Source organism: Heterocephalus glaber, unplaced genomic scaffold (genome assembly GCF_053883595.1).
Source record: "Heterocephalus glaber isolate CG9 unplaced genomic scaffold, H.glaber_assembly_v1.0 deba00001608, whole genome shotgun sequence".
In the NCBI taxonomy this organism is placed as follows: Eukaryota; Metazoa; Chordata; class Mammalia; order Rodentia; family Bathyergidae; genus Heterocephalus; species Heterocephalus glaber.
In genome coordinates, this window is record NW_028258379.1 from 3,933,101 (window position 1) to 3,958,411 (window position 25,311).

At 36.2% G+C, this 25,311-nt stretch overlaps 1 protein-coding gene across 1 annotated transcript in view; it reads right to left on the reverse strand.

The window, feature by feature from the left end:
* The window catches only part of Kcnh5 (potassium voltage-gated channel subfamily H member 5), a 393,245-nt gene that overhangs the window by 317,437 nt on the left and 50,497 nt on the right, over window positions 1-25,311 (reverse strand). Inside the window, exons 3-4 of the mRNA XM_004837427.3 lie at window positions 20,379-20,485; window positions 9,871-9,999 (exon numbers count right to left, since the gene is read on the reverse strand). Coding sequence (XP_004837484.1) covers window positions 9,871-9,999; window positions 20,379-20,485 — 236 coding nt within the window. The remainder of the gene's footprint in view (window positions 1-9,870; window positions 10,000-20,378; window positions 20,486-25,311) is intronic.

Below are 25,311 nucleotides of genomic sequence, written 5' to 3' on the forward strand. Positions count from 1 at the left end.
GCATTGTGCCCATATCTATTATATACTCCCTACAGCCAAAGCAGGTGACCATCCACAAAATTCAGTGCTGCCACTTACATTCCATAGGTCTCTTACTGGAAACCAGTCACCTGTTTCCACTTCTCAGCATTTCCCAGCATTCCTTGCATCACTGTGTGGTCCATATCACTGGTTCTCACCCGTGGAATGTAAGCAGATATGTGTCACATTCATGTCACAACTTAAGATAGAAGTGTGGCTCTGGCACACTTTCTCCTCCTCTACCAGCTGGATGCAAACGTACAAGGTCTGAAGGGACACAAAGCTACCAAATTCCAGTATGGAAGAATGCCATATGCTTGCCAGGATCACTCATCTTGGACTGCTATGCAAACAAGAAATATGTTTCTATTTTGTCAAATGATTATTATACCTATTTTATTAGCAATAATACATTATTATTACAGTATTATTGCTATTTGTTATAGCAGCTAGTGTTACTCTAATGAAAACAGTACTACAGAGCATTTGAGTGAAGATATTCACACGTAAGAGAAAAAGCCCAGTTTCAACAAATCTCACATATTATGGTTCATGTTTCCATATTCCTCATAATATGGCAAAATTGTTACTTTTCTCATTAACAACTGCAGTGATATCTAAAAACTACATTTAGGATATCTAGAATCCTAATGTTTTCTGATAGAACAGTAGCTTCTGGGGGGGAAATGTGAATTTTTCACATGGGAAAGAAATTTCTTCTGGATGCTCAAATTATCAATATTAAACTCATTAATTTCTAGGACGTGTCAAGGAGATGTTAAGAAATGAAAGAAGGGAAAGGAAAAATTATGAGAAAAGAAAAAAATGGAAATGAAGTCTATGTAAATAGGGAAGGGTGGAGGGGGTGAAGGGTGCACAGGTAATGGGGAAAAAATAAGAACCAAGATACATCATGTACAGGTACAAGCACCCAATGATAAATGTAAACGTATTGTATACCTAAAATGTACCAATAAAAGAATATAAGAATAAAAAAATGAAATGAAACAAAGCCAACCATATTCTGGTCCTGTCTCAACTATCCTTTCTCTGGGTATCTCAAAAGCTCTGATATATTAAATATTTCATTAAACTCTCTGATAATTTCCATGGTATTACATGATTTACCAAAGAACTCTTTAACAATAAAAGAAACTACTGTTATAAAGGAATGATTCTTAATGGCATGATGAAATTTCAGACAATGTGATAAAAGATGACAGAAGAAATCCAGGACATACATTATCTTGCTACCTGTAAAATCACACAGTGAAAGTGATATTATACTTCATTATTATTTCTTTAACAGGAACATCAAAGTAAGTCCTATGCTGTGGCACAGGAGTGCACTACACAGGAAAGAGCCCTCCTAGACTAAAACCCAAGAAGTACTTCTGAAGTGCTATCTATACAGCAGCTAGTAGCCCTATTCCATTAAGGGGAGGCATAAAAATGCTGAAATCAAGAAAAAAAGAAAAAAAAATGCTGAAATCAGGGAATCTTCTGGAAGGCTTTCTGTGAAAGTTGGGTCAAAATTATCAAGGAAGGTTAATTTGAATGGATTCAGGACATCAAGGCAGTCACAACAGCACAACTGGACATTTTCTACATCCCAATTTGTTTTATTATCTCTGGGCTTTGGTTTGGTTTTCTATGTTGGGTAAAAGTGGTGAGGGTGTCCTCGGTTGACAGTAATTATATTAGTCATAACTGTATTAAATAATTACCTGATAATAATTTCCATTTGTTATATCAGTTTAATATTAGAATTGTATAGACTATTTCTAGAAACTTCCAAGTCAACATTTTACTTACTGAAGGTTCATATTTCTAAGATAAGTAATGTTCCATTCACTTTTTACATATGGGTTGGATTAAAAGAGAGAACCATTTTCATTCCCTGTGTACAATAAAATTTATCTAAAAATTTTTTGAAAGTATAAAAGGAGATAACAAAAGAATAAATTCATTGACACAGGAAGAATACAAATCCTCTTGAATACGAATATACATTAAAATTGAATATATCCTTTTATTCCATAGCATTACACAGAGAAATAAGTATGTGAGGAAGGAAACAGAATAATTAAAGCTTATTACCATTCTCTGGTTTTTGATTTGAAAAGCACAACATCTTATTGTGTTTCTTAATGAGAAATCAATGGTTCCTGATTTATGTATCAAAAAAGCTTGATCAAATATCCATGTATGTGTATATATTATTTGAGTAAAATAATATGTAATATATAATGCATATAATACTAATGATTATCAGTAATATGATCAAGAAATATCTCATTCCTTTACCTTATTTTAGTTTCTTAAAGAAAAAGTTTTAGAACACTTGTTCTAAATGTAACACTTGTATTTTTTTCTCCAGAGATTAAAAATGTAACACTTGCGGGCCGGGGATTTAGCTCAGTGGTTCCGTCCCCTGCCTCACAAGCACAAGGTCCAGAGTTCGATCCCCGGTACCAAAAAAAAAAGTAACATTTCTATTTTTTTCTCCAGAGATTAAAAATAGGACTATCATTGAATAATAACAGAAAGAAACTGAAAGATATAACATTAATTCATCATTTCTAAAAGTGTTTTCAATCAGTATATTCTGAGTAAGAGTATACTTCAACGTAGAAGAAAAGGGAGTGTATTGCATAATATGACTTTAGCTGTCATTTCTTCTATCTTTGATTGTCTATCACCAAGACTCGCACGTAGAGGGCACTAAATATGTTTTTGTTGTTGAATGAATGAATGAATGAATGAATGAGAAAATGAGTTAAAAAGTTAAACAGGAATTTAAAAAGCATCTGCATTATATGTTAAAATTAAAATATACAAAAGGAACTATGCTCATCTTTTAACAGTGTTCACATAACTCAAATATAAAGGAAGAGCTCTGGGCTGAAGAAGGAAGGGTATAGTAGTGACAGCTGGGCACAGGACAGGGGAAGCACTGAAGATTAAAATTCTGTCTTCAGAAATGAAATTGGGGAACCGCTTACAGAAAGAGAAAGGTGGTGACAAATGTTGAGCTGACTCAAGCATACTGAAAGAGAAATTACGGAGGAAAGATGTGGAAAAGATTCTTCCTTCTTAAGGAAATCAGAGCCAAGGGCAATTATTAAATGAGTAATCATTTATAAGTTTTGCTAAAAGCTCCCTAAAAGATAGAGAACCACTGCAAAGGTGAGAGATGTTTCATTTCACTTATAACTCAACAGGAACACTCAAAGATGAGCTCCTGTGATCCTCATAATCTTTTCCTTTCTCTCTGCTTAGAGCCTTCTTGCAGTCCCCAGCTCTAAGCATAAGCATTGTTCTCAAGATACCACATTAGGCCTCTCTTCTCATTCCTATCACATACCCAATACCGCATCAAGAACAGAAGCTGCAAGAAACACTTCAACTTCCCTTCTCTTCCTTCTACCTCTAGACCAACTCACAACAGCACCTGCTTCTTGCCAGCACCTCTGTCATCTCAGAGAATTAAGCATCTGCTCTTTCCTGACCATGTGTATTTTCCACTCACACACACTGAAGTAGTTTCTAGATTTTCACTATTACTAACAATGCCACACTGAATTCCCTCACGTCTCTCCCCTCGTGCACTTGAACATATCTGGAATTGCTCGTGTTACTGCCTAAATTAGTTTACTTGATCTCTCACCAGCCCTCACTGCACAGTCAAACTTTGAAAAAGTGAGGCAGCCACACTGTCTAGGTCAGAGGGAAAAAACAGATGCATCAGCAGTTCTAACTTTGCCCAGCGATACATTTACTGATCTCACCTTTACAGAAACCTAACTGGTGTGACTGATTACTCAGCACAGTTTGCAGATGTTACTTAGATGTGGTCGATATGGAGTAATATGAACAGACAGTTGAATATGAAGAGCCTAATACTTGCTCTGTAAGTTGTTCATGGCCTTAGGAGAACATTTGTTCTTCTAAAAGCTCAGGATGCCAAGTGCTTCTTAATAAAACATTAGTTTAGCTCTATTGGGTTGCAATTAACCTCTTTGTCATGGACTGCCAAATCTTAAAAATGAAAGGAAGTCACAGAGGCAGTTAAATCAATCTATTTGACTGCAACACAAGATTCTAATCTATAAGAAAAAAAAGCATAGGTAAACAATTATGCTCTTGGGCAAAGAGAGTACATGGGATAATTATTCATATTCCATCTGTTGTTTCCTCTCTGAAGAAACACATTTGCTTTCACTAAAAGGTTGCTATTTTTGCTATTATTTTATGCTATTATTTTATTTTATGGCAAAAAGGTGCCATAGCTATTTGGCACAGGATATTTCACACCTCAATTATCTTGGCAATTTTGGAGTCTGTTTGAAAATACTGTACAGTATAAATGTGTAGAGATTTGGGCCATCTATTTTAGAATACATAAGGATAATCAACAGAATGGATTTCTTGGCTGTGATTTCTTCCCTTTGTATTATTATAAATAATGTATCAGATATCATGAATGGGTTGTTTGAACGATAGTTCCAAGATCTAAATACTAGGAACAAAAGATAACAGAGATACTTTGACCCCCTGAATTATTATCAGCAAGATTTTTTTGAGAGGGGGGTTCAAAAATACACCTCTATCAGAATGACCATGTTCTCCACCCTTACGGAAACCTTGGTTTGTATATGTGCTTTGTTTTTCTAGGGAGAAAGAAGAGCAGGAGATTAAGGTAGCTATACCCCAAGGATAAGTTTCCAGTTGAAAAGACAAGGCAGTGTGGTTTAAAAAGAGAGAGAGCATGGATTTGAAATCAGTCAGATGCTGAATGTCAGGCTCTTCAACAGTAAAATGGAGATAATAATATTAATTTTCAAAATTATAGGAATGAGCAATAATGAATCTAATGTGCCTGCCATATATTAAGTACTCCATCAAAGCTAATATTCTTCCCCTTCAGTAGGCTTTGCTACTATCTACTATGGTATAAGCCATAGGTATTGTTATCATCATGCACTGCCACTCAGTTTAAGGGCAAAAACATCAATTTGAAATGAAATTTTGGTGATCATAGGATTCATTTTAAGAAAAAATTGCACTCAAATTAGTTGCCTGCCATCATGTTACAGTTATTCTGCCTGATATGATTCAAGAATACAATTCAGATTTAATCCATTTATTCAAGTCTTTCAACCAAATGCCCGAGTTCTTGGTAAAAGTATCAGTACAAAGAGAAGGAAATTGATGTCAATTCCAACCAATCAGTTTTGGAGGATCTTCAAAGGACATAGGCCTTTTCTCCCATCACTACACCATTCTCACATTAAGCAACAAAAAGTTCTTATTCTGGGATTACACCCTGGTTTTGCCTGTGTGTAAATTCACTTATGTACTCTGAATCCCAAAGCACTATTTCCTGTATGCTAGCAGAACTTTATCACCAAATATTTCTTTTAAAAATCTGCAGACCTTCAATCTATTCTCTTACAAACATGCCTCAAATCCCTGATCCTTGATTCTTTTCATCTTATCACCAAACCAAATCCCAACTTTGGATAAATGCAACTTTTCACCTACTTTTGCATCTATTCCTCTTCAGAGTAAAACACATGCTTATAGTCTTCAAACTCATAACCACAAGCTTCAAGAGGACCTTCAAGCTGCCCAGCAATCCTGTTGAATTTTTCTTGTCCATTCACTGTTCCACTCTTGTAGATCACCAGAACATACCCACTTCTCTCCCTTACATACTTCACCATCCTCACTCCTAGCTGAAAACCAAGAATAGAGGAGAGGAGAAAAAAATTTCCACTGTCTGTCTGCTTGTTTGTCTGTCTTCCTCACTAGAATATGTCAGAAGGGACTTTGTATCTCCAAGGATATGTTCTCAATCTACATCTTTGGTTGGAAAAAATAGAGAATGTATGATAAGGAGAACAAAATATCCCTTAAAAAGGTCATGAAAAGGTTTATGTTAAGTACCTCTCACACCCCAGACCAAATCAAAAGTAATCCTATAATCTCCAAATTCAGTGCTCTAGACCCAAAATTTTTTTTTTTTTGGTACCAGGGATCGAACTCAAGACCTTGCACTTGCGAGGCAGGTGGTGGAACCATTGAACTAAATCCCTGGCCAAGACCCAAATTACTTTGACATTATGATGTTATCACAGTATTTTATCTGTTTATTTCCCAAAATAACTGATCTCTTTTATTTCACTTAGAAAGTTGAAAGATATATTACTGTACCGAGATTTCAAAACATACTTGCTTGTAGTGTTAACTGCAACGATATAGTAGGATGATGTCTTCGTGGTATAAATATTTCATTTCTTTTGAATATTTCATATTAAATATACATCTCACATGAATAATAGAAAGTAGCTCATATACAGCATTCAGAGTTACATTATGTAATACGTCTACAGTATACAACTATGTATTTGGAAGGTGTGGAGGAGTCTCAAAATAAATATCTTGTTAAAATAAGCTCTTTTGCTAAAAATTCTGGCACTAAAAGGAGAAATTTCACCACAATACTTTTCACAATAGGGGTGTGGTTTTCTTTATAAATTTTCATTTACATGTCTACTGAGCCCACAGTATAAAAATCAAGTGGTCTGAGTTGTCTGGGACTTATTCAAATATTACATTTTCATAAAGGTGAATAATTCATTCAAAAGAGACTGTGCCTTAGAAAGTACTCTGTGATTCTGATATGGGTATGCAGAGATGGAGGTAGAGGGCAGATAAGTGGACAGGCATTAATTTCAGAAATAAGTGCATTCTTCAATGTCAACACCCTCCCCCAAATCATAATAAAATACTGCCAACTTTCCATTTCCACAAATAGATGTGTAGTTACTGACTCCGCCGTTAAGGCTCAGCAGGCCAAAACAGGGAGTAGTGAGGGCTGTCCTTTTCTTGGCCAGCTTCAACTGTGTTATGAAATCATTTAAAGTAAAAGAGACAGAATAATACTCATCTGACACAAATAAAAGGATTTTTTAGGGGTGATAGTGTGACAAAGCTTGCCATTGAAGCTTCTGTTATTTATGTGAGAAGGCAACAAAACTTCATTTGAAGACTCTATTAGGTGACAAATCATATGTCAATCATTTTATCTTTTATTTTAAAATATATCACTTTAAGACATAGTCCACTGTTAGCTATGGGTTTTTCACAAATGTTCTTTATCCAATTGAGGAAGTTCTACTCTGCTTCTACTTTTCTCAGAGTTTTATCATGAATGAGTACTGAGTTTCACCAAATGCTTTTACCCTGCTAACTGATGACCATATGTGTCTTCTCCACTATCCTGCTGATGTGGGGGATTACAGGGCTTGGTTTCTGAATGTTCAATTAGTCTTACACATGTGGGATAAACTCCACTTCGCTGTCCTCTGTAATTCTTTTTGTAGATTGTTGGATTCAATATTTTGAGTATTTTTATATCTATATTTACAAAATATACTGATCTCTAATTTCCCTTTGATGTGTCTTTGGTACAGGGTAGTGCTGACCTCATAGAATGAAGTAGGAAGTTCCATCTACTTCTATTTTCTGGAAGACACCTGGAGAACTGGTATTATTTCTTCTCTAAATGACTACTAGAATTTACTGATGAAACCATCCACACTTTGTTTTCTTATATTCAGAAGATTATTCATTATTTATTAAATTTTAATAGATATAGGGCAGCTGAGATTATCTATTTCTCCTTGAGTGAGTTTTGGTAATTTGTGTGTTTAAAGAATTGTTCTCTCCTCTAAGTTGTCAATAATGGTTCATACTTGCCCTTTACTATTCTTTAATGTCCACAGAATGAGTAGTGTTGGATTTTCTTTATTTTCTGATATTGGAAATTTGTGTCTTGTCTATTTTTTCTCAGACTGTCTACAGATTTATTAACTTCAACAGTCTTTTCAAGAAACTAACTTTATTTAGGCTTTGGTAATTTTTCTCTAAAGTTATCCTTTCTCTTTATTTCATTGATTTCTGCTCTAAGGTTTATTAACTTTTGTCTTCAGCTTGCTTTGGTTTAAAATGCTCTTCTTTGTCTAGTTACCTTAGGTGAGAGCTTATAGATTATTGTTTTTATAGCTTTCTTCTTTTCTCATATTTACATTTCACAAATTTGGTGAATTGTATTTTCATTTTGTTCAAAATATTTTTCTAACTTAAGACTTCTTTTACCAATGGGTTATTTAGAAATGTGTTCAATTTCCAAATATGTGAGGATTTTCAGATATCTTTCTGAGACTGACTTCTAGTTTAACTCTATTGTGATCTGAAAACATATCTTTTTTTATTATTATTACTGGAGATTGAACCCAGAACCTTTACACTGCGCTACAACCCCCACTCCCCCACACACACACATGCACACACATACACACTTATTTTATATTTTTCAAGACAGGATCTTGCTAAGTCACAACGTTGCCCAGGCTGGGCTCAAATTTGCAATCTTCCTGCCTCAGCATCCCAGAATGCTCAGATTATAAGTGTCTGTGACCACCAAGAACATACTTTTTAATATTTCTATTCTTTTAAATTAGTCAAAGTGAGTTTTATAACCTAGTAGTGATCTATCTGGTGAATGCTCCATGTGATGTATATTTTCTTTAGCTTTTGGATGAAGTACCATGACTTTTAAAGCAAACAAATGAGCATTCAACTTAAAGACTATTAGAAGCCTATTCAATAAAAAAATAAAAACAGTATTTACACATATCCTAAATTTCTCAGACATTGAGCTATATGTAAAGATAGAGGCACCAATGTTTAAAAATTGAATGCTTTATTTGATCTTCTAGGTGATGGCTTAATACCCTCATGTTTCCAGAAACATTTACAAATTAATTATTCTATGTCATAATTAAATAGCTGGCACATTATAAAATTTCTTTTATAATTTGATACTAAGCAGAAACTGAGCGATACAATATTATATATTTGAACTCCTGTGTAAGAAATAAACAAATGAGATTTTTTTCTATAATTATGATTACAGTTGGAAAGCTTAAAGCTTCCATGCCAGTTTTTCCTTTCCTTTTTTTTTAAGAAATAAGAAAAGGTAATGTTTGCCAAATGCAAAGAGGAAGACACTTCATTTTTAATCTCCTAAGAGATTATTTAAAATAACATTTTATAATAACTAGTTCTCAGAGTCTTTGAAATGCTTCATTTATATGACACCAAGTTCTAATTTAAATATAGCTGGAGTGAATAAATTGAGAATAAATTACATAGAAAAGAGGTACAATTATACATCCTATGGGTTTCTATAGCACTCTGTCTGGATATTATAGTCAATAAGATTACAGGAGCTCTGTTATTTCCCAGCCACTCTCTTGATGATAAAATTATACTTTTCAGCATCTATCAATGTCTACTCAAGAAAATATACATCTGAATACATAAAAGCTGATATGTAAACTGGATAAGTCAACTAATAAAAGTCCAATCTAGTCAAAAAGTCCGTCCACTGAGCTGTAGTACCATTTCACCCAAACCATACAAAAGGCTACGTACAAATGGTTCCAAAGCTTACCATGGTGTAGTGTTAAAACTTCATTTATACTGATTCTAAATTAACAGTACTCTATGAAATTCCTTCCTTCTATTTCATCTCCAATCCTACTACAATTTCAGTTACTCGTGAACTATTTCAAATTTGCATAGCCATACTATTTCCATTCAAATAAGACAGAGAATGAAACTCATTCTGAGCAATTACTACTGTAAATGTGAAGGAAAAGAAGGGTCCCATAGTACCGTTCTGTTTTCCAGTTCAACCAATAGTTTGCTAAAGTATGATGGAGATAGTTAAGGAACAGCATAATTCCCAGCTATAGTAATTCTTGTGAAAATTACCTTTCGTGGAATCATCCTCTATGGGCTGTTTAAACAACGTGATATCTTTGAATGTGCACAGGAACAAGACCACCTTCTCGTGTTCATTTCTTATCGGTGCAATTTGCATGTAAAACCAAACAGGGGTTCCTGAAACAGAGGGAGAGGAAAGACAACGGTGTGTGACACGGTCACAGCAATGGCTCTCTCCCACCTCCCCTCGTCCTTCAGATGCCAACTGCTATGCCAGGAATCAGCATCAAGACAACAGGCTTTCACTGCTGCAAGGAATTAAAAGAAACTTAATTTTATACAAACTATCAGTTTTTAAAACATTTTAAAAATTTTTGAACATTTTTCAAGCCCAAAACTAAAAAATTCTAAAATAAAGCACAGGATGTCCCTTCACAAGGCAGGGACATGAAGGCAGTCTTGCTATTTAAGGAAGGCCAGCAATGCTCTTAGGTCGGGGCTTCTACATCTCCACTGCTCACACCAGCTTGCTATTGACAGTCTCATCAAGTGTGATCAGCCCAACCTGCTTCTCTCGTCTTGTCACTTTGACAAGTGTTTCCAATTAACTGCAACAGCAGCACCTGATGCTCTGACGCGTGCTCCTCATGGAGGAACATCTGAAGGCTGCTTCCATCCCCGGGTCCTCTCATCAGTCAGGCTGACTTATATGGCACCTCTGTGGCTTTCACTGCCTCCCTTATCTGAGAGAAAACATCGACAACACTTATGCCTGCTGCACACAGCGCTCCACCTGAAACCGTTGGAGTCAACCTTCAAGAAAAAACTGTCAGGTTCCTAATCCTTCAGAATCACTGGTGCCTTCATGAGCTTCTGCTTCCTGTACCCCTCACTCAAAGCATGGGGCTGCACTCTGCCACCTCATCCTTCAAAGAATAGTTACAGGACACTCAGATGGAAGTAGGTTTCAGGGCACACAAAGCTTAGGATTTGATAAACCAGGAACTGGCAAGTATAAATAATAACTAGATAAAAGTATGAGAAATGTCTTCAAAAATAACCATTACGTGATAAAATACTGAAGGAATATTCCATCAGAATCAAAAGATAATTTCCATCATATTTTCACCAAGCCATGGTGCAAAAAAGTCCCTCTATATATTCTATCCTAATGGGTTTTTTGACAGGTCTAGGATTTACAGCGTAAAATATGCAGCTATTAATAGTCTGTAGGTAAGAACTGATAGCTTCTTCATGACTCCTAATAAAAAACCACATGAGAAGCATCTTCATACCTGTATTTTTTATAAAATGTCACCTAATGTCAGTACAATAGGGAACCTGCCATTTAGACAAGATGAGCTGACTCAACTTTCACACAGGAGAAGTAGGAGAACTAGAGAGAGGAGATCCCTGTGGTAATATTCAGTTCTGGTCACGTGTTCTGTATCCTACCAGGCACATGGAAAGACACAGTCCTTTCCAAAATAATTGCAGAATGAGAAAAGGACCTTGAAAAGAATCATATTGTCTCCCAAAGAGGCTTCTTTGTTTTATGTTTCTTATTTTACACAATGTATCCAGAAACTGAGTGAAGAGTACAGTCTTATAAATAACCAGTCTAGTGATGTTGGATGTGTACACAGGGCCTATGGCTGTTCTAACACAGAGAGCTTCAGGCAGAGTGGTCATAAACAAAGACAAAAGGGCATTAAAAATAAGTCATTTCCCAAGGTTCTTTAGAAATGTGAATGGAAAGAGATGGTGTTACATTTCACATCTTCCCATGAAAACAGCAAGTTTTCAAATGCGCAAAGAGACAGGACTGTTTTCAAAGCCACTTTCACATATCAAGGTAAATTTTTTTTTCAACTTTTTAACCCATGGGGTCAGGTTTCCTGAAGAAGGCTGAATATCTGTCAAGTAGTCAGTGAAATAGCATTTATATTCTGGATTTATGGTCCAGGAATGGGGGCCTGGAGGGTTAGACAGAGAAACTTGCCACCTCCAGACACTCAGAGTAGCCTTTGGGATGTTTCCTGGGAGGAGACCCTATGTCCCAGGTCTGCCTGTGTACACAGAGCTACTAAATCCTCACCCGCCAGAGGTACTGTTTCTTTCACCATAGTAGAAACAGTCCCCGGCTAATCAGAACACTGGACCTAAAGAATAGAGGCTGCAAACCAAGGTGTCAGTCCTGATACATACTAACAGGCACTCAGTTCCCTCCCTTTGCAACAAGGTCTTTAACCTAACTACTTAATGGAAGTGTTGGGAGGACTTGCACTGAGCATTCCCAAAGCAGTTTTACACACATATACATATTTTTCTAACATTTTAAAAAGTCACAAAAATATATTTTTTCAACTGATATTCCAAAGCTTTCAGCATTGTATGACTTTTTAATGCCACTTTTAAGTAGTAGACTTTCATCGTAATACATAGATAATACCTATCCTTCATACTAAAGTAAAAATAAAAAGCAAACCCCAATACACAGTATACAAAAAAGTGACAAGAGTGTTAATCTATATTTCCATGGGGTGTAAGCAGACACCTACACATACATAGACAGTTGTCTGAAAATAACCAGAAAGGCCTGAACAAAGGTCAGATAACAATTTCAATCCATTAACATAAAGTAAACTATCTAAACTACCCAAGAAAGAGAATTTTGTAAATGTAAATTTCAAGTTATTACTAACGTGATTTAAAGTCAATAAAGAAAACAGAATTCCACTAACGTATTTTTGAGAAACTCAGACACTTAGGATTTGGCTTTGATGTTTGAAAATTAGACAAAGATTTGTTTATTTTGTTTAAATAGCAGAGTGAATGACCTTAGTAACAGAGTGCTCTGAAATTATTTGCTAAGCTTGGGGTACATATCTAAGTTGTCCAAAGGCTAACAAAACAACTGCAAAGTGAAGGGGATTTTGGCATGTGAGTCTCCTATGAATTACCAGTATATACTGGATCCAGTGAAAAAGACCTAGAAAGCATCTACAGCCTGCCATTTCTCTTACAGAAGAAAGAACTAATCATTTGGGAAGAATTGTGTTCTAGATGACAAGAAATTGATATGTGGCTATGACTTCAAACAAAAATATTTCTTGTCTTGTACTAAAATGAAAGATAAGACCATGAAAGATTCCTTAAGTAAAACCACTAAAAACAAATGTTCCCATTACCAAATATAACGCTGTGAGGCAAGGTCTACAGTTGTTGTTATTCCTTTGTTAGTCTATTAATTAAGAAGAAAAATCCGATTTTAATGTCAAATATTCCATAATGAGCAATGTTTTAAGGAAAACAGGATAAATTATGTTCCACAAAATCCAAAAGGCATTGAATATAGAACAAATGTTTCCTGCTGAAGCTAGAATGTTTCCCAAACTTATGGAAATTTTAATAACCAGCAATTTCTACCAAAAATCATAATGGATTTTGCTATTATTTACCATTAACACAAAATTAACTGATCCACCTTAAGAAGTGACTATTCTTTTCAAGAAAGAAAGCACAATTTAAGAAAATACCAAGAAGAGATATATGCAGGTGGCCACATTAAAAAAGCAATTCAAAAGAGGACTTCGTCATTCAGCTTAGTCAGTGCTTTTTTTCCCATCAAATTCTTTTTTTTTTTAATTGGTACATTTTAGGTGTACAATGTAATGACATTCATCATTGGAAATTTGTACCTTTACATAATCTCTCTTGGTACTTATTTTTCCCCCTTCCCCTGCCCTCCCTTGAACCCCTCCATCCCTCCCTATTTACAAAGACTTTGTTTCCATTTTTCATTTTCTCATATTAATCCCATTCCCTTCTTTCCTTTCCCCTAGCCCTCCCACTTCCTTCCCCTTTGCCCCTTTCCTTCCTATTTCACGTTATCCATTATAACTTTTACTCCTTATTTACCCTTTCAGTTTCTCACACTAAAGAAACTATTCAGTATTTACACATGTGTGACCTATTTATTTCACTTAAGACTATTGCCTCAGGGGCTGGGGATTTAGCTCAGTGGTTCCGCTGCCTGCTTTGCAAGCACAAGGTCCTGAGTTAGATCCCCTGTACCAAAAAGAAAAAAAAAAAGAAAACAGTAAGTAAGAGGTAAGAGTATGGCCTCAATGTGCATCCATTTAACAATAAATGTCTCTAATTACTCATTTTTTATGGCTGAGTAGTACTCCATTTTATTAAAAAACCACATTTTCTTTATCCAGTCTCCTGTTGATGGGGAATTGGGCTGATTCCAAGTTTTAGCTATCACAAACTGTGCTGCTATTAACATGGGTGAGCATATATCACTGTGGTATGATCCTTTAGTTCTTTGGGGAAGATACCTAGCAAGGGAATAGCGGGGTCAAATGAGACTTCCAGTCCTAGTTCTTTGAAGTATCTCCATACTGATTTCCACAGTGGTTGCACCAGTCTACACTCCCACTAGCAGTGGAGCAGGGTTCCTCTTTCCCCACAGCCCCACCAGCATTTGTTATTGGATGATTTCTTAATAGCAGCCATTCTTTCTGGGGTGAGGTGGGATCTCAACGTTGTCTTCATTTGCATCTCTCAAATGACCAGTGATGTTGAACATTTTTTCATATGTTTATTTGCTATTTCTGCTTCTTTGTCTGAGAAATGTCTGTTCATTTCAGATGCCTATTTTTGGACTGGGTCTTTAAATTTGGGAGGTCTGATTTTTTAAGTCCTTTATAGAGTCTGGATAGTAGACCTTTGTCTGAGGGACAGCTGGTGAAAATTTTTTCCCACATTGTGAGTTGTCTCTTCACTCTACTGGTGGTTTCTCTTTCTGTGCAGAAGCTTTTTAGTAAGAAGAGATCTCACAGGCAACTGAGGTTTTGTTCAAAAAATCTTTTCCTACACCAATGTCTTCATGTGTTCTTCCTAAATTTTCTTCTAGCCAGTTTAGTGTTTCTGTTTTAATATTTAGATCTTTAATCCATTTAGATTTTAGTTTAGTGCATGCTGAGAGATACAGGTCTAGTTTTAGTCTTTCATAGGTTGAAACCGAATTTTTCTAGAGCCATTTATTAAAGAGGCTATCTTTCCTCCAGAGAGGGTGTTTGGCTCCTTTGTCAAAGATGAGATGGCTGAGTATTTCTGCAGCTGTTTGTGCATCTTCTAATCTGTTCCACTGGTCCTCAGATGTTTCTTTGCCAGTACCATGCTGTTTTTATCACAGTAGCTTTGTAGTATAGTTCCAAGTTGGGGGTAGTGAAGCCCTCTGCCATGTCTCTGTTACCTAGAATTGCTTTTGCAATTCTAGGCCTCTTCTTACTTTTTTGCAATTGTCTTACTTTTTGCATTTCTGGGCCTCTTCTTGTTCCAAATGAATTTTTCTATTGTTTTCTCAAGGTCCATGAAGTATGCTGCTGGGATCTCAATAGGGATTGCATTGAATCTATATAGCAGTTTTGGAAGTATGGCCATTTTCACTATGTTGATTCTTCCTGCCCAGGAGCAAGGGATGTTTTTCCATTTTCTGATATCAGCTTCAATCACTCATTTCAGAGTGCTACAGTTTTCAGAGTAGAGGTCTTTGATTTCTTTTCTTAGGTTGAGTCCTAGGTATTTCAGTTTTTTGGATGCTACTGTGAAAGGGTTTGCCCTATTTCCCTCTCAGTGAGTCTGTTGTTCATGTAGAGGAAAGCTATTGATTTTTGTGTGTTGACCTTGTATCCAACCACTTTACTGGATTTGGTTATTAAGTCTAGAAGACTTTTGGTGGAGTTCTTGGGGTCTTAGATATAGAGTATCATGTCATCTGCAAATAATGACAATTTGACTTCTTCATTTCCTATCTTTATTCATTGTATTTCTTTCTCTTGTCTAATTGCCATGGCGGATGTTTCCAAAATTATATTGAACAGGAGTGGTGATAGTGGACATCCTTGTCTTGTTCCTGATTTTAGTGTGAAAGATTTCAGTTTTTGACCATTTAGTATGATATTGACTGTTGGTTTTTTCATAGATGGCTTTTATCAGATTGAGGTAGATATTGTCTATTCCAATTTTTTGTAGGGTATTTATCATAAATGCATGTTGGATTTTGCCAAATGCTTTTTCTGCATCTATTGAGATGTTTGTATGGTTTTTGTCCTTGGCTCTATTGATATAGTGTATTACATTTATTGATTTGCATATGTTGAACCATCTCTGCATCCCTGGGATGAATCCCACTGGGTTAGGGTGTATGATCTTCTTGATGATCTTCTGCATTTTATTTGCCAGTATCTTATTAAGGATTTTTGCATCCATGTTCATTAGTGAGATTGGTCTATAGTTCTCTTTTTCGGTGGGGTCTTTCTCTGCTTTGGGGATCAAGGTGATGCTTGCTTCCAGGAATGAATTTGGGAGTATTGCTTCCCTTTCAGTTTCATCGAAGAGTTTAAACAGTGGTGGCAGTAGTTCCTCTCTAAATGTCTTGTAGAATTCAGCAGTGAAGCCATCAATACCTGGGCTTTTCTTAGTTGGTAAGTTTTTAATTACATTTTCAATTTCATTGATTGATATTGGGTTGTTTAGAATTTTTAGGTCTTCTTCATTCAACTTTGGTAATTCATACATATCTAGGAATCTGTCCATTTCTTCTGTGTTTTCCATCTTATTGGTGTATAGGTTCTGGAAGTAGGTATTGATGATCCTCTGGATTTCTGCTGGATCTGTTGTAATTTCACCCTTTTCATTCCTAATTACATGGATTTGTGCCTTTTCTTTCCTTTTTCTGATAAGGTTGGCTAAGGGTTTGTCAATTTTGTTGATTCTTTCAAAGAACCAACTCTTGGCTTCATTGATACTTTTTTTGTATTGTTCTCTTAGTCTTCATTGCATGGCTTTCTGCCCTGATCTTTATAATTTGCTCATTTCTATGGGCTTTGGGCTTGTCCTGCTCTTCTTTTTCTAGAGGCTTGAAATTTAACATCAGGTTGTTTAATTGGACTCGCTCTGTTTTCCTAATATGAGTATTCACTGCTATGAATTTCCTTCATAAGACTGCTTTCATTGTGTCCCATAGATTCCGATATGTTGTATTGTCATTGTCATTTAGTTGAAGGAACTGTCTGATTTCTTCTTTAATCTCCTCTGTGACCCACTGGTTATTCAGAAGTATGTTGTTCAATTTCCATGTGTTTATGAAATTCTTGCAGTTTCTTTTGCTATTGATCTCCAATTTCATCGCACTATGGTCTGATAATATACAGGGGATAACTTCAATTCCTTTGCACTTACCTAAATATATTCTGTGAGCGAGTATGTGGTCTATTTTGGAGAATGACCCATGTGCAGCTGAGAAGAATGTGTATTCTTATTTTGTGGGGTGAAACACTCTATAAATATCTGTTAATTTCATTTGTTTAAGAGTGATTGAGTTCTAGTATTTTGTTGCTTGTTTTTTGTCTAGTTGATCTATCTATTTGTGACAGTGGGGTATTGAGGTCCCCCACTACTATTGTATTAGTGCTTATATGATTTTTCATGTCCATTAGTATTTGCTTTATATAGTTGGGCACACTAGTGTTTGGTGCATAGATATTTATGATTGTCATCTCTTCCTCTTGGATTGTTCCCTTCACAAGGATGTAGTGTCCTTCTTTGTCTTTCTTAATCAGTGTTGGTTTGAAATCTACTTGATCTGCAAATAGGATAGCTACTCCTGCTTTTATTTTTGGTTCCTGTCACATGGAGTATTGTTTTCCACCCTTTAACTTTCAGTCTGTGAGTTTCTTTTTGAATTAAGTGTGTTTCTTGTATGCATCGTATTGTTGGATCTTGCTTCTTGACCCATTCTGCTAGTCTATTTCTTTTGATTGATGAATTGCGACCATTATCATTGATGGTTGTAACTGATACGTATTGACTTATCACTGTTATGATTTTTTATTTTTGTTGGATTCTCCCCCTTTGCATTTAATTTCTTGTTGTGCCCGATGGATTCATTCTGTTGTGCATGCTGGGGTTGTAATCCTCACTGTCTTTTCCTAGGATATTGTCATAATTTTTTGAAGTGGTGCTTTGGTATTCATGAAGTTGCTAAGGTGCTCTTTTTCATGAAAATATCTTAGTTTTCCATCGATTTTGAAAGATTGCTTTGCAGGGTACATCAGTCTGTGTTGAGGCTGTTTTCCTTTAGGGCTTGGAATACGTCACTCCAAGCTCTTCTTGCCTTGAGGGTTTGTGTTGAGAAATCTGCTGTGATCCTGATGGGCTTTCCTTTGTATGTGATTTGTTTCTTTTCTTTCACTGCTTGTAGAATTTTGTTCTTCTGTGGGTTTCTGGAATCCTAACAACTACATGACTATGTGTACATTTCTTTTTTTATCATGGCTAGTTGGAGTCCTATATGCCTCATTTGTCTGTATTTCAAGTTCTTTTCCCCTGCTTGGGAAGTTTTCTGCTATCACTTCTATGAACCTTTTTTTTATGTCATCTGTACTCTCTCTGTTTCTTCATTGACTCTGATCAGTCTTATGTTATTCGTCTTTACATCCTCTAGCAGCTGCTGGATTGATTTCTCATGGTCTCTTACTATTTTAAAGAAAGTTTTCTTTTCCTGGTCACTAATTGCAATGTTATCTTCTATATCTGAAATTCTGTCCTTACATTGGCTCATTCTGCTGTGTAAACTTTCAATGGAGTTTTTAATCTCCTGGAACTCTGTTTGTATCTGTTTTATGGATTCCATTTGTTTCCTATGTTGGGATTGCATCATGTTCCTCAGTTCCTCTATTTTTTTATCTGTGTTCTGTCTAGATTTATTTATCATGTCTTGCACTATGGGCCCAATCTCTGCTGACATGTGAGAAATTATTTCTGATTTCAGTTTTCCCAGATCCTCTTTTGTTGCTAGTTCAGGGAGTCCAGGTGTTTGAGTATCAGAGTGTTCTATCTCCTTTCTCTTTGGAGTTGCTGTAGGTGATCTGAAAGTCTGGTTCTGAAGCTTGTTTACCTGTCTCCTCATTTCAACAGGGGGAAGGGAGGTGCTGGTGTCCATGCGGCTCACATCCTCTGTTCTGGGAGCCGGGGTAGGTTGGCCCAAAAGCCTCCTACTCTGCACTGAGAGCTCTGGCATGTTGACCCAGAAGCCTCGTCTGCACTGGGGTCTGTAGCATGTTGCTTCCCATCAAGTTCTGACAGAGACTATCTGTATCATAAAGTCTTATGTGATTATGTACTGGACAACTGACCATCCACAAATCTCATCCTAGAGAACAGATCACAATAGTTAATACAAATGTACCAGATATGAATGTTGTCCTCTGAAAGCAATGACTACTTCCTCTAGCCATCCACAAAGTACAGTCTATGCCTCAGTAAAGGCCATGTTCTTAAAGACTCACCTCGAGTAGCTACCAAAAGTTCACATTCCACCTTTGTGTATAAAGGTAATGGTGCATACACAGTGAGCTATTAACTATCAAAAGAGATCAAAGAATTTCTGTCATTTTTATTTATTGTCACTACACTTTAGAAAGTTTATCATGAGTATTAATTACAAAATATTTTCCTGGATGGCGCACAAAAAGGTGAAATTTAGAAATAATATACAGATTGGGAGAATATATTTAGAAAGACATGTATTTGATAAAGGGGTTAATATCCAAAATATATAAGAAACTCAAAGAAAGAAAACAAATAACTCAGCTAAGAGAATGGACATGGACCTGAAAAAACATTTCTCAAAAGATGATACAAAATTGGCCAACAGATAAATGAAAAAATACTGAATATTACTAATCATTAGGAAAATGCAAATTAAAACCATAATAGGTCACTGTCCATTTATCAGAATGACTATTACCAAAATGAGAAAGGCTGAAAGTTAGCAAGGATGTAGAGACAAGTGAGTCTGCATACACTGTTGGTGTGAATGGAAATTAGTATGGCCCATATGGAAAACTGTATGTAGGCTCCTAAATATATTAAAAACAGAGCTACCATATATCCAGCAATTCCACTCCTGGTATTCATCCAGAAGATTTAAAATCAGTGTATCAAAGAGATATCTAAACTCCAATGTTCACTGCGGCACAATTCATAATAGCCAATTAAAGAATCAACCAATCAATCAACAGATGATTTGAGAATGAAAATAGACTATATATTCACAATGGAATGCTATTCGGGCCTGAAAAGAAACAAATCCTATTATTTGTATCAGCATGGATGGGACAGGAGAATATTATGCTAAATGAGAAAGACAAGCACAGCAAGACAAATACCATGTGTTCTCATTTTAAGTGGAATTCAAAACAATGGAACTCGTAATTAAAAATAGTGCATTGTATACTTTGAAAATGCCAAGAAAGTAAATCTCAAATGCTCAAATGTTCTCCATAAAAAATATATATTTGTGGCCGGGGATTTAGCTCAGTGGTTCTGCTGCCTGCCTAGCAAGTGCAAGGACCTGAGTTCGATCCCCGGTACAAAAAAAAAGTATTTGAGGTTATGGATTTTAGTTCATTTAAATATTCTACAATGTACTGATAAATCACATCATCATTTTGTAACCCATATGAAAGAGAAATACATACTATTTTTTTTGTACAGAAGAACTTCAAAGCAGTTTGACTCGTAGCTGTCAAAAGTCTGCCTGACTTTCTCGATGGTCTTCTTATCTGTCAATTCACCATACATAAAACTGTAAAAAAGAATGTTTTTAGTTTGTTTTGCTTTTAAACTGTTATATAAAATCATAGTTGTCTTTGATTATTTAAATTTGCCTACAAAATAGTGTTGCTCCCTCGCAGTACATTAAAATATTTAAACTAGTTGTGTGTATTTGAGGTTAACAACATAATGTTACTGAATACATATACATAATAAAATGTTAAACCATGTTTTAATTATGATTGCTAAACTTGATAACAATGATCTTTGGAAGTCATTTATATACAACAGAATGTGTGTGTGTGTGTGTGTGTGTGTGTGTGTGTGTGTGTATATGGAGAGGAAAATGGCTTTATATATTTCCCATATCCATAGATTTTAATTATAATGGACTAAATAACAGCAGTGTCACAAAAACACAGTTCAAATTTCATTTACCACAATATGTTGACTGTGAGTAATACAGCTACATAACTATAAACTTCACCGCTAGGTCTTCAGTCTACAAATCACTAGACATTTATTATCCTTCATCCATTGATTTACTTTCTATGGTTTCAGTGACCTATGGTCTGTCATGCCCCAAAAACATTCAATGGGAAAATGAACAATTCGTAAGCTTGAAGTTGTATCCATTCTGAAGCACATGATGCCATTTCACACCGTCCTGCTTCACCCATCCACAATGTGAAGCAACCCTTTGTCCAGAGTCTCCATACTCTCCATGCTACCCACCAGTTAGCCACTTACTAGGCATGTTGGTTATCAAATTAACTACAGTATTGTGATTTTGTAGTGTCTCTGTTCTAGTAACCCCTATTTTACTTAATAATGGGCCTAAAACATGAAGGTAATGACTCCAGCAACTCAGATATACCAAGAGAAGCCACAAGATGCTTCATTCAAGGGAAAAGGTGAAAGTACCATAAGATATTTTCAGAGCCAGAAAGAGAAGCCATGTTCACATAATTTTACCAAGGTGTATTGTTATAATTGTTTTATTTTTATTGTTAGTTATTATTAGTTATTGTTGTCTCTGCCTATCTTATTAAATTTTATCATAGGATGCATTATAGGGAAAAAGTATAGAATATGTAGTGCTTGGTACTACCCATGACTCCACTGGGAGTCTTGGAACTTGTCCACCAGAGAAGGGTGAACTACTGCCACTAGCAGATGTACATGACCAATGACTAATTACAACATTCTTCCAAAGCTTGTCATAATTGGTAACTGTGCACACATTGTTTACTCCACACACAAACAGCAAAACATTTATTTGGTTGCTTCCTCATCAATCAGTAAGAAACCCATGTAGCATTTTACAAAGTGGACACTAGGAAGCAAGAATCAGCTAAGAAAATTTAAAGTTCACCCAAAGAATGAAAAATGACAGCATTGGCCAGGAAATTCAAATTGAACATAAATGGTTACAGACAAAATTAAGGAGCATGAGATGCTGCCACACTGCCTATGGGAGGCTGCAGATATGCAGCCCCAGGAATGAGGCAACCCATTAGCATCAAAGAGGAAAGGGGCTTGAGAAAAATCCTGAAGGGGTCCCTGTCAGAAATTAAAAGCAGATGGTTCATGATAAAAAAAAGTAGAAGCATAAATTATTTGAAGTTGATTGTAATGTAGAAATGAATTTGATGATTTTCTAAGAAATAGAAAAGATGCTCTCTTTGCAGCCTAAGCAACATTACGCATAAGGCAAATATTGTTCAAATGAATTGTGGCCAGTTTTTTTTTACAAAGGAATAAAATAATTTAACTCTCAATTGTTCTACTATTCTAAATCACTGTATATTAAATAAATATTAATTTTATTATTGTTCTCGTCTCCCTCCACTTACTAAGAGAGTTTTAATTTTTTGAAAAATATGTTTAAAGTTGACAGGACAGTGATCTATCATCCTTTCCAATGAGTATTAAGTCCATATTACATGGTTTCAGTTTGCTTGGTCTTTTTTATGTTTCCATACTACCATAAAAATAGAGGACTGTAAGTCACGCATATAACGCACTTGCATTCTCATTACTTCAGATATGTACAAGTGTGGCTCTCTGTGGCTATAACACACAAAGCAAAGCAGATTAAGGAGTAAGTACCTATATTCCCTAAAAACTTTCCAATTTCAGTTACAGGAAGAATTCTGGCAAGATGGCTGACTAGAGACAACAGATGTGCCCTACTTTCAAATAAAGGAAAAAAAGTACAACTACCATGCAGTTAGAATATGTGGGGGAGACAGCTAAACACACTGCAGATGAAACAGAAATTGTGGAATATGGAGACTATGACTAATCTGGTAAAGAAGGAAATAAAACATTCTATCAACTTCCCCACTGCTCTGGTTCAGACCAGTTTGATCCTAGGAAAGCACTCCTACACAGAGAAACAGGTAAGCAGAAGGTCTCAGCAGCCCACACCGGCACCATAAACACCTGAATTTTTCACTACTGGGAATCCTGCAGTCCACAAAAGCAAGAAGCCCAGTTGGGGAGCACACAGCATTGCGCTGTTTTGGAGGGGGAACCTCCTCTACCTAGGATGTCGCTACACAATGTTATTTTGAGAACAAACCTAATTGAGAACAAACCTAACCTCACTCCACTTACACTGGCCTGTGTGATTCACCTTCTCATACTATTAGAGTGGCTCCACTTCACACAAGTCCTGGAGATTAACAGATGCAGTCAGTATTATAGATGCACTATAGCCATGGGAGCTGCATCACACTTGCCCATAATCCAGCACCAGTAGCCCCAGCCCTCTGTGGCCCACAAAGACTGGCAAACATGCTCCTGCCATCATGTATGTGCACTGCACCAGACCTGCTGGGACCCTCTGGAGTAGGGGATCCACTAGAGTGGACAGTCCATCCTAGGGTGCTACAACATACTCAATACAGCCTGCAGAGAGGGACTTTCCAACTCTACTGCTACCCGCACTGCACCCACAGCCCCTAGTTACAGCTGAAGACATTGCAAGAAGACAACATGACACTGTCCACCTGGAACCAGAGCCAACACAGCTTACCAAATTGACACTCTAGTCTAAGAAGTCACCCTATTAAATTTATAGAAACATGATCATCTCAATAGATACAGAAAAAGCAATTGACAAAATCTAACACCCATTCATGATAAAAAAAAAAAAACCATACAGAAAATTGGAATAGAAGGTCTTTATCTCAACCTGATTATGGCTATCTATGAAAAACTACCAGCCAACATGATACTAAATGTTCAAAAACTGAAAACTTTCACAAGAAAATCAGGAAGAAGACAAGGATGCCCACTACCACCACTCCTGTTCAATATAGCTCTCAAAACATTAGCCACAGATATTAGAAAAGAGAAAGAAATAAAGAAAGGAAAGGAAGAAGTTAAACTGTCATTATTTGCTGACAATATGATACTTTACATAGAAGACCCAAAAAACACTGCCAAAAGACTTCTAGACTTAATTGACAGATTCAGTAGAGTAGCTAGATACAAGGTCAACACTAAAAAAACATAGCCTTCTTATACACAAATAACAGGCTCACTGAGAGAGAAATTAGGGAAACAATTCCTTTTACAATAGCATCCAAAAAAATGAAATATCTAGGAATCAATCTAACAAAGGAAGCAAAAAGCCTCTACACTGAAAACTACAGCACTCTGAAAAAAGAGATCAAACAGGACATAAGAAAATGGAAAGACATCCCTTGTTCCAGGATAAGAAGAACCAATATAGTGAAAATGGCCATACTTCCAAAACTGTTATATAGATTTAATGCAATGCCAATTGAAATTCCAAAAATATATTTCACAGAACTAGAGAAAACAATCCAAAAATTCATTTGGAACCAGAAGAGACCTAGAATAGCTAAAGCAATTCTAGGCAACAAAGACATGGCAGGGGGTATCACAATCCCCAATTTGAAACTACAATACAAAGCTACTGTGATGAAAAGAGCATGGTACTGGCAAAGAAACAGACCTGAGGATCAGTGGAATAGATTAACAGATGCAGAAACAACTCCAGACATACTCAGCCACCTCATCTTTGACAAAGGAGCCAACCATCATCATTGGAGGAAAGATAGCCTATTCAATAAATGGTGTTGAAAAAACTGGATTTCAACCTGCCAGAGATTAAAACTAGACCCATACCTATCACCATGCACTTAACTAAGACTGAAGTGGATTAAAGATCTAAATATTAAAACAGAAACACTAAACTTGCTGGAAGATAAGTTAGGTAGAACTCTTAAAGACATCAGCATAGGAAAAGACTTTATGAACAAAACCTCAGTAGCTTGGGAACTAGCACAAAGAATCAACAACTGGGACCTCATCTTATTAAAAAGCTTCTGTGCTGCAAGAGAAACCACCAACAGAACTAACAGACAACCTATAATGTGGGAAAAAAGTTTTAAAAGCTGTACCTCAGACAAAGGGCTACTATCTAGAATATATAAAGAACTGAAAAAATCAGATCCCCAAATTCAAAGACCCAAATCAAAAATGGGCATCTGAAATGAACAGACATTTCTTAGACAAAGTAGTAAAAACAGCAAATGAACACATGAAAAAATGTTCAACATTGCTGGTCATTCGAGAGTGCAAATGAAAACAATGCTGAGATACCACCTCACCCCAGAAACAATAGCTGCTATCAAGAAATCAACCAAAAACAAATGCTGGCAGGGGTGTGGGGAGAAAGGAACACTTCTTTATTGTAGGTGGGAGTGCAGACTGGTGCAATCATTGTGGAAATCAGTATAGAGATACCTCAAAGAACTAGGGCTAGAGGTCCCATTTGACCCTGCCATTCCTCTGCTGGGTATCTTCCCAAAAGAATTA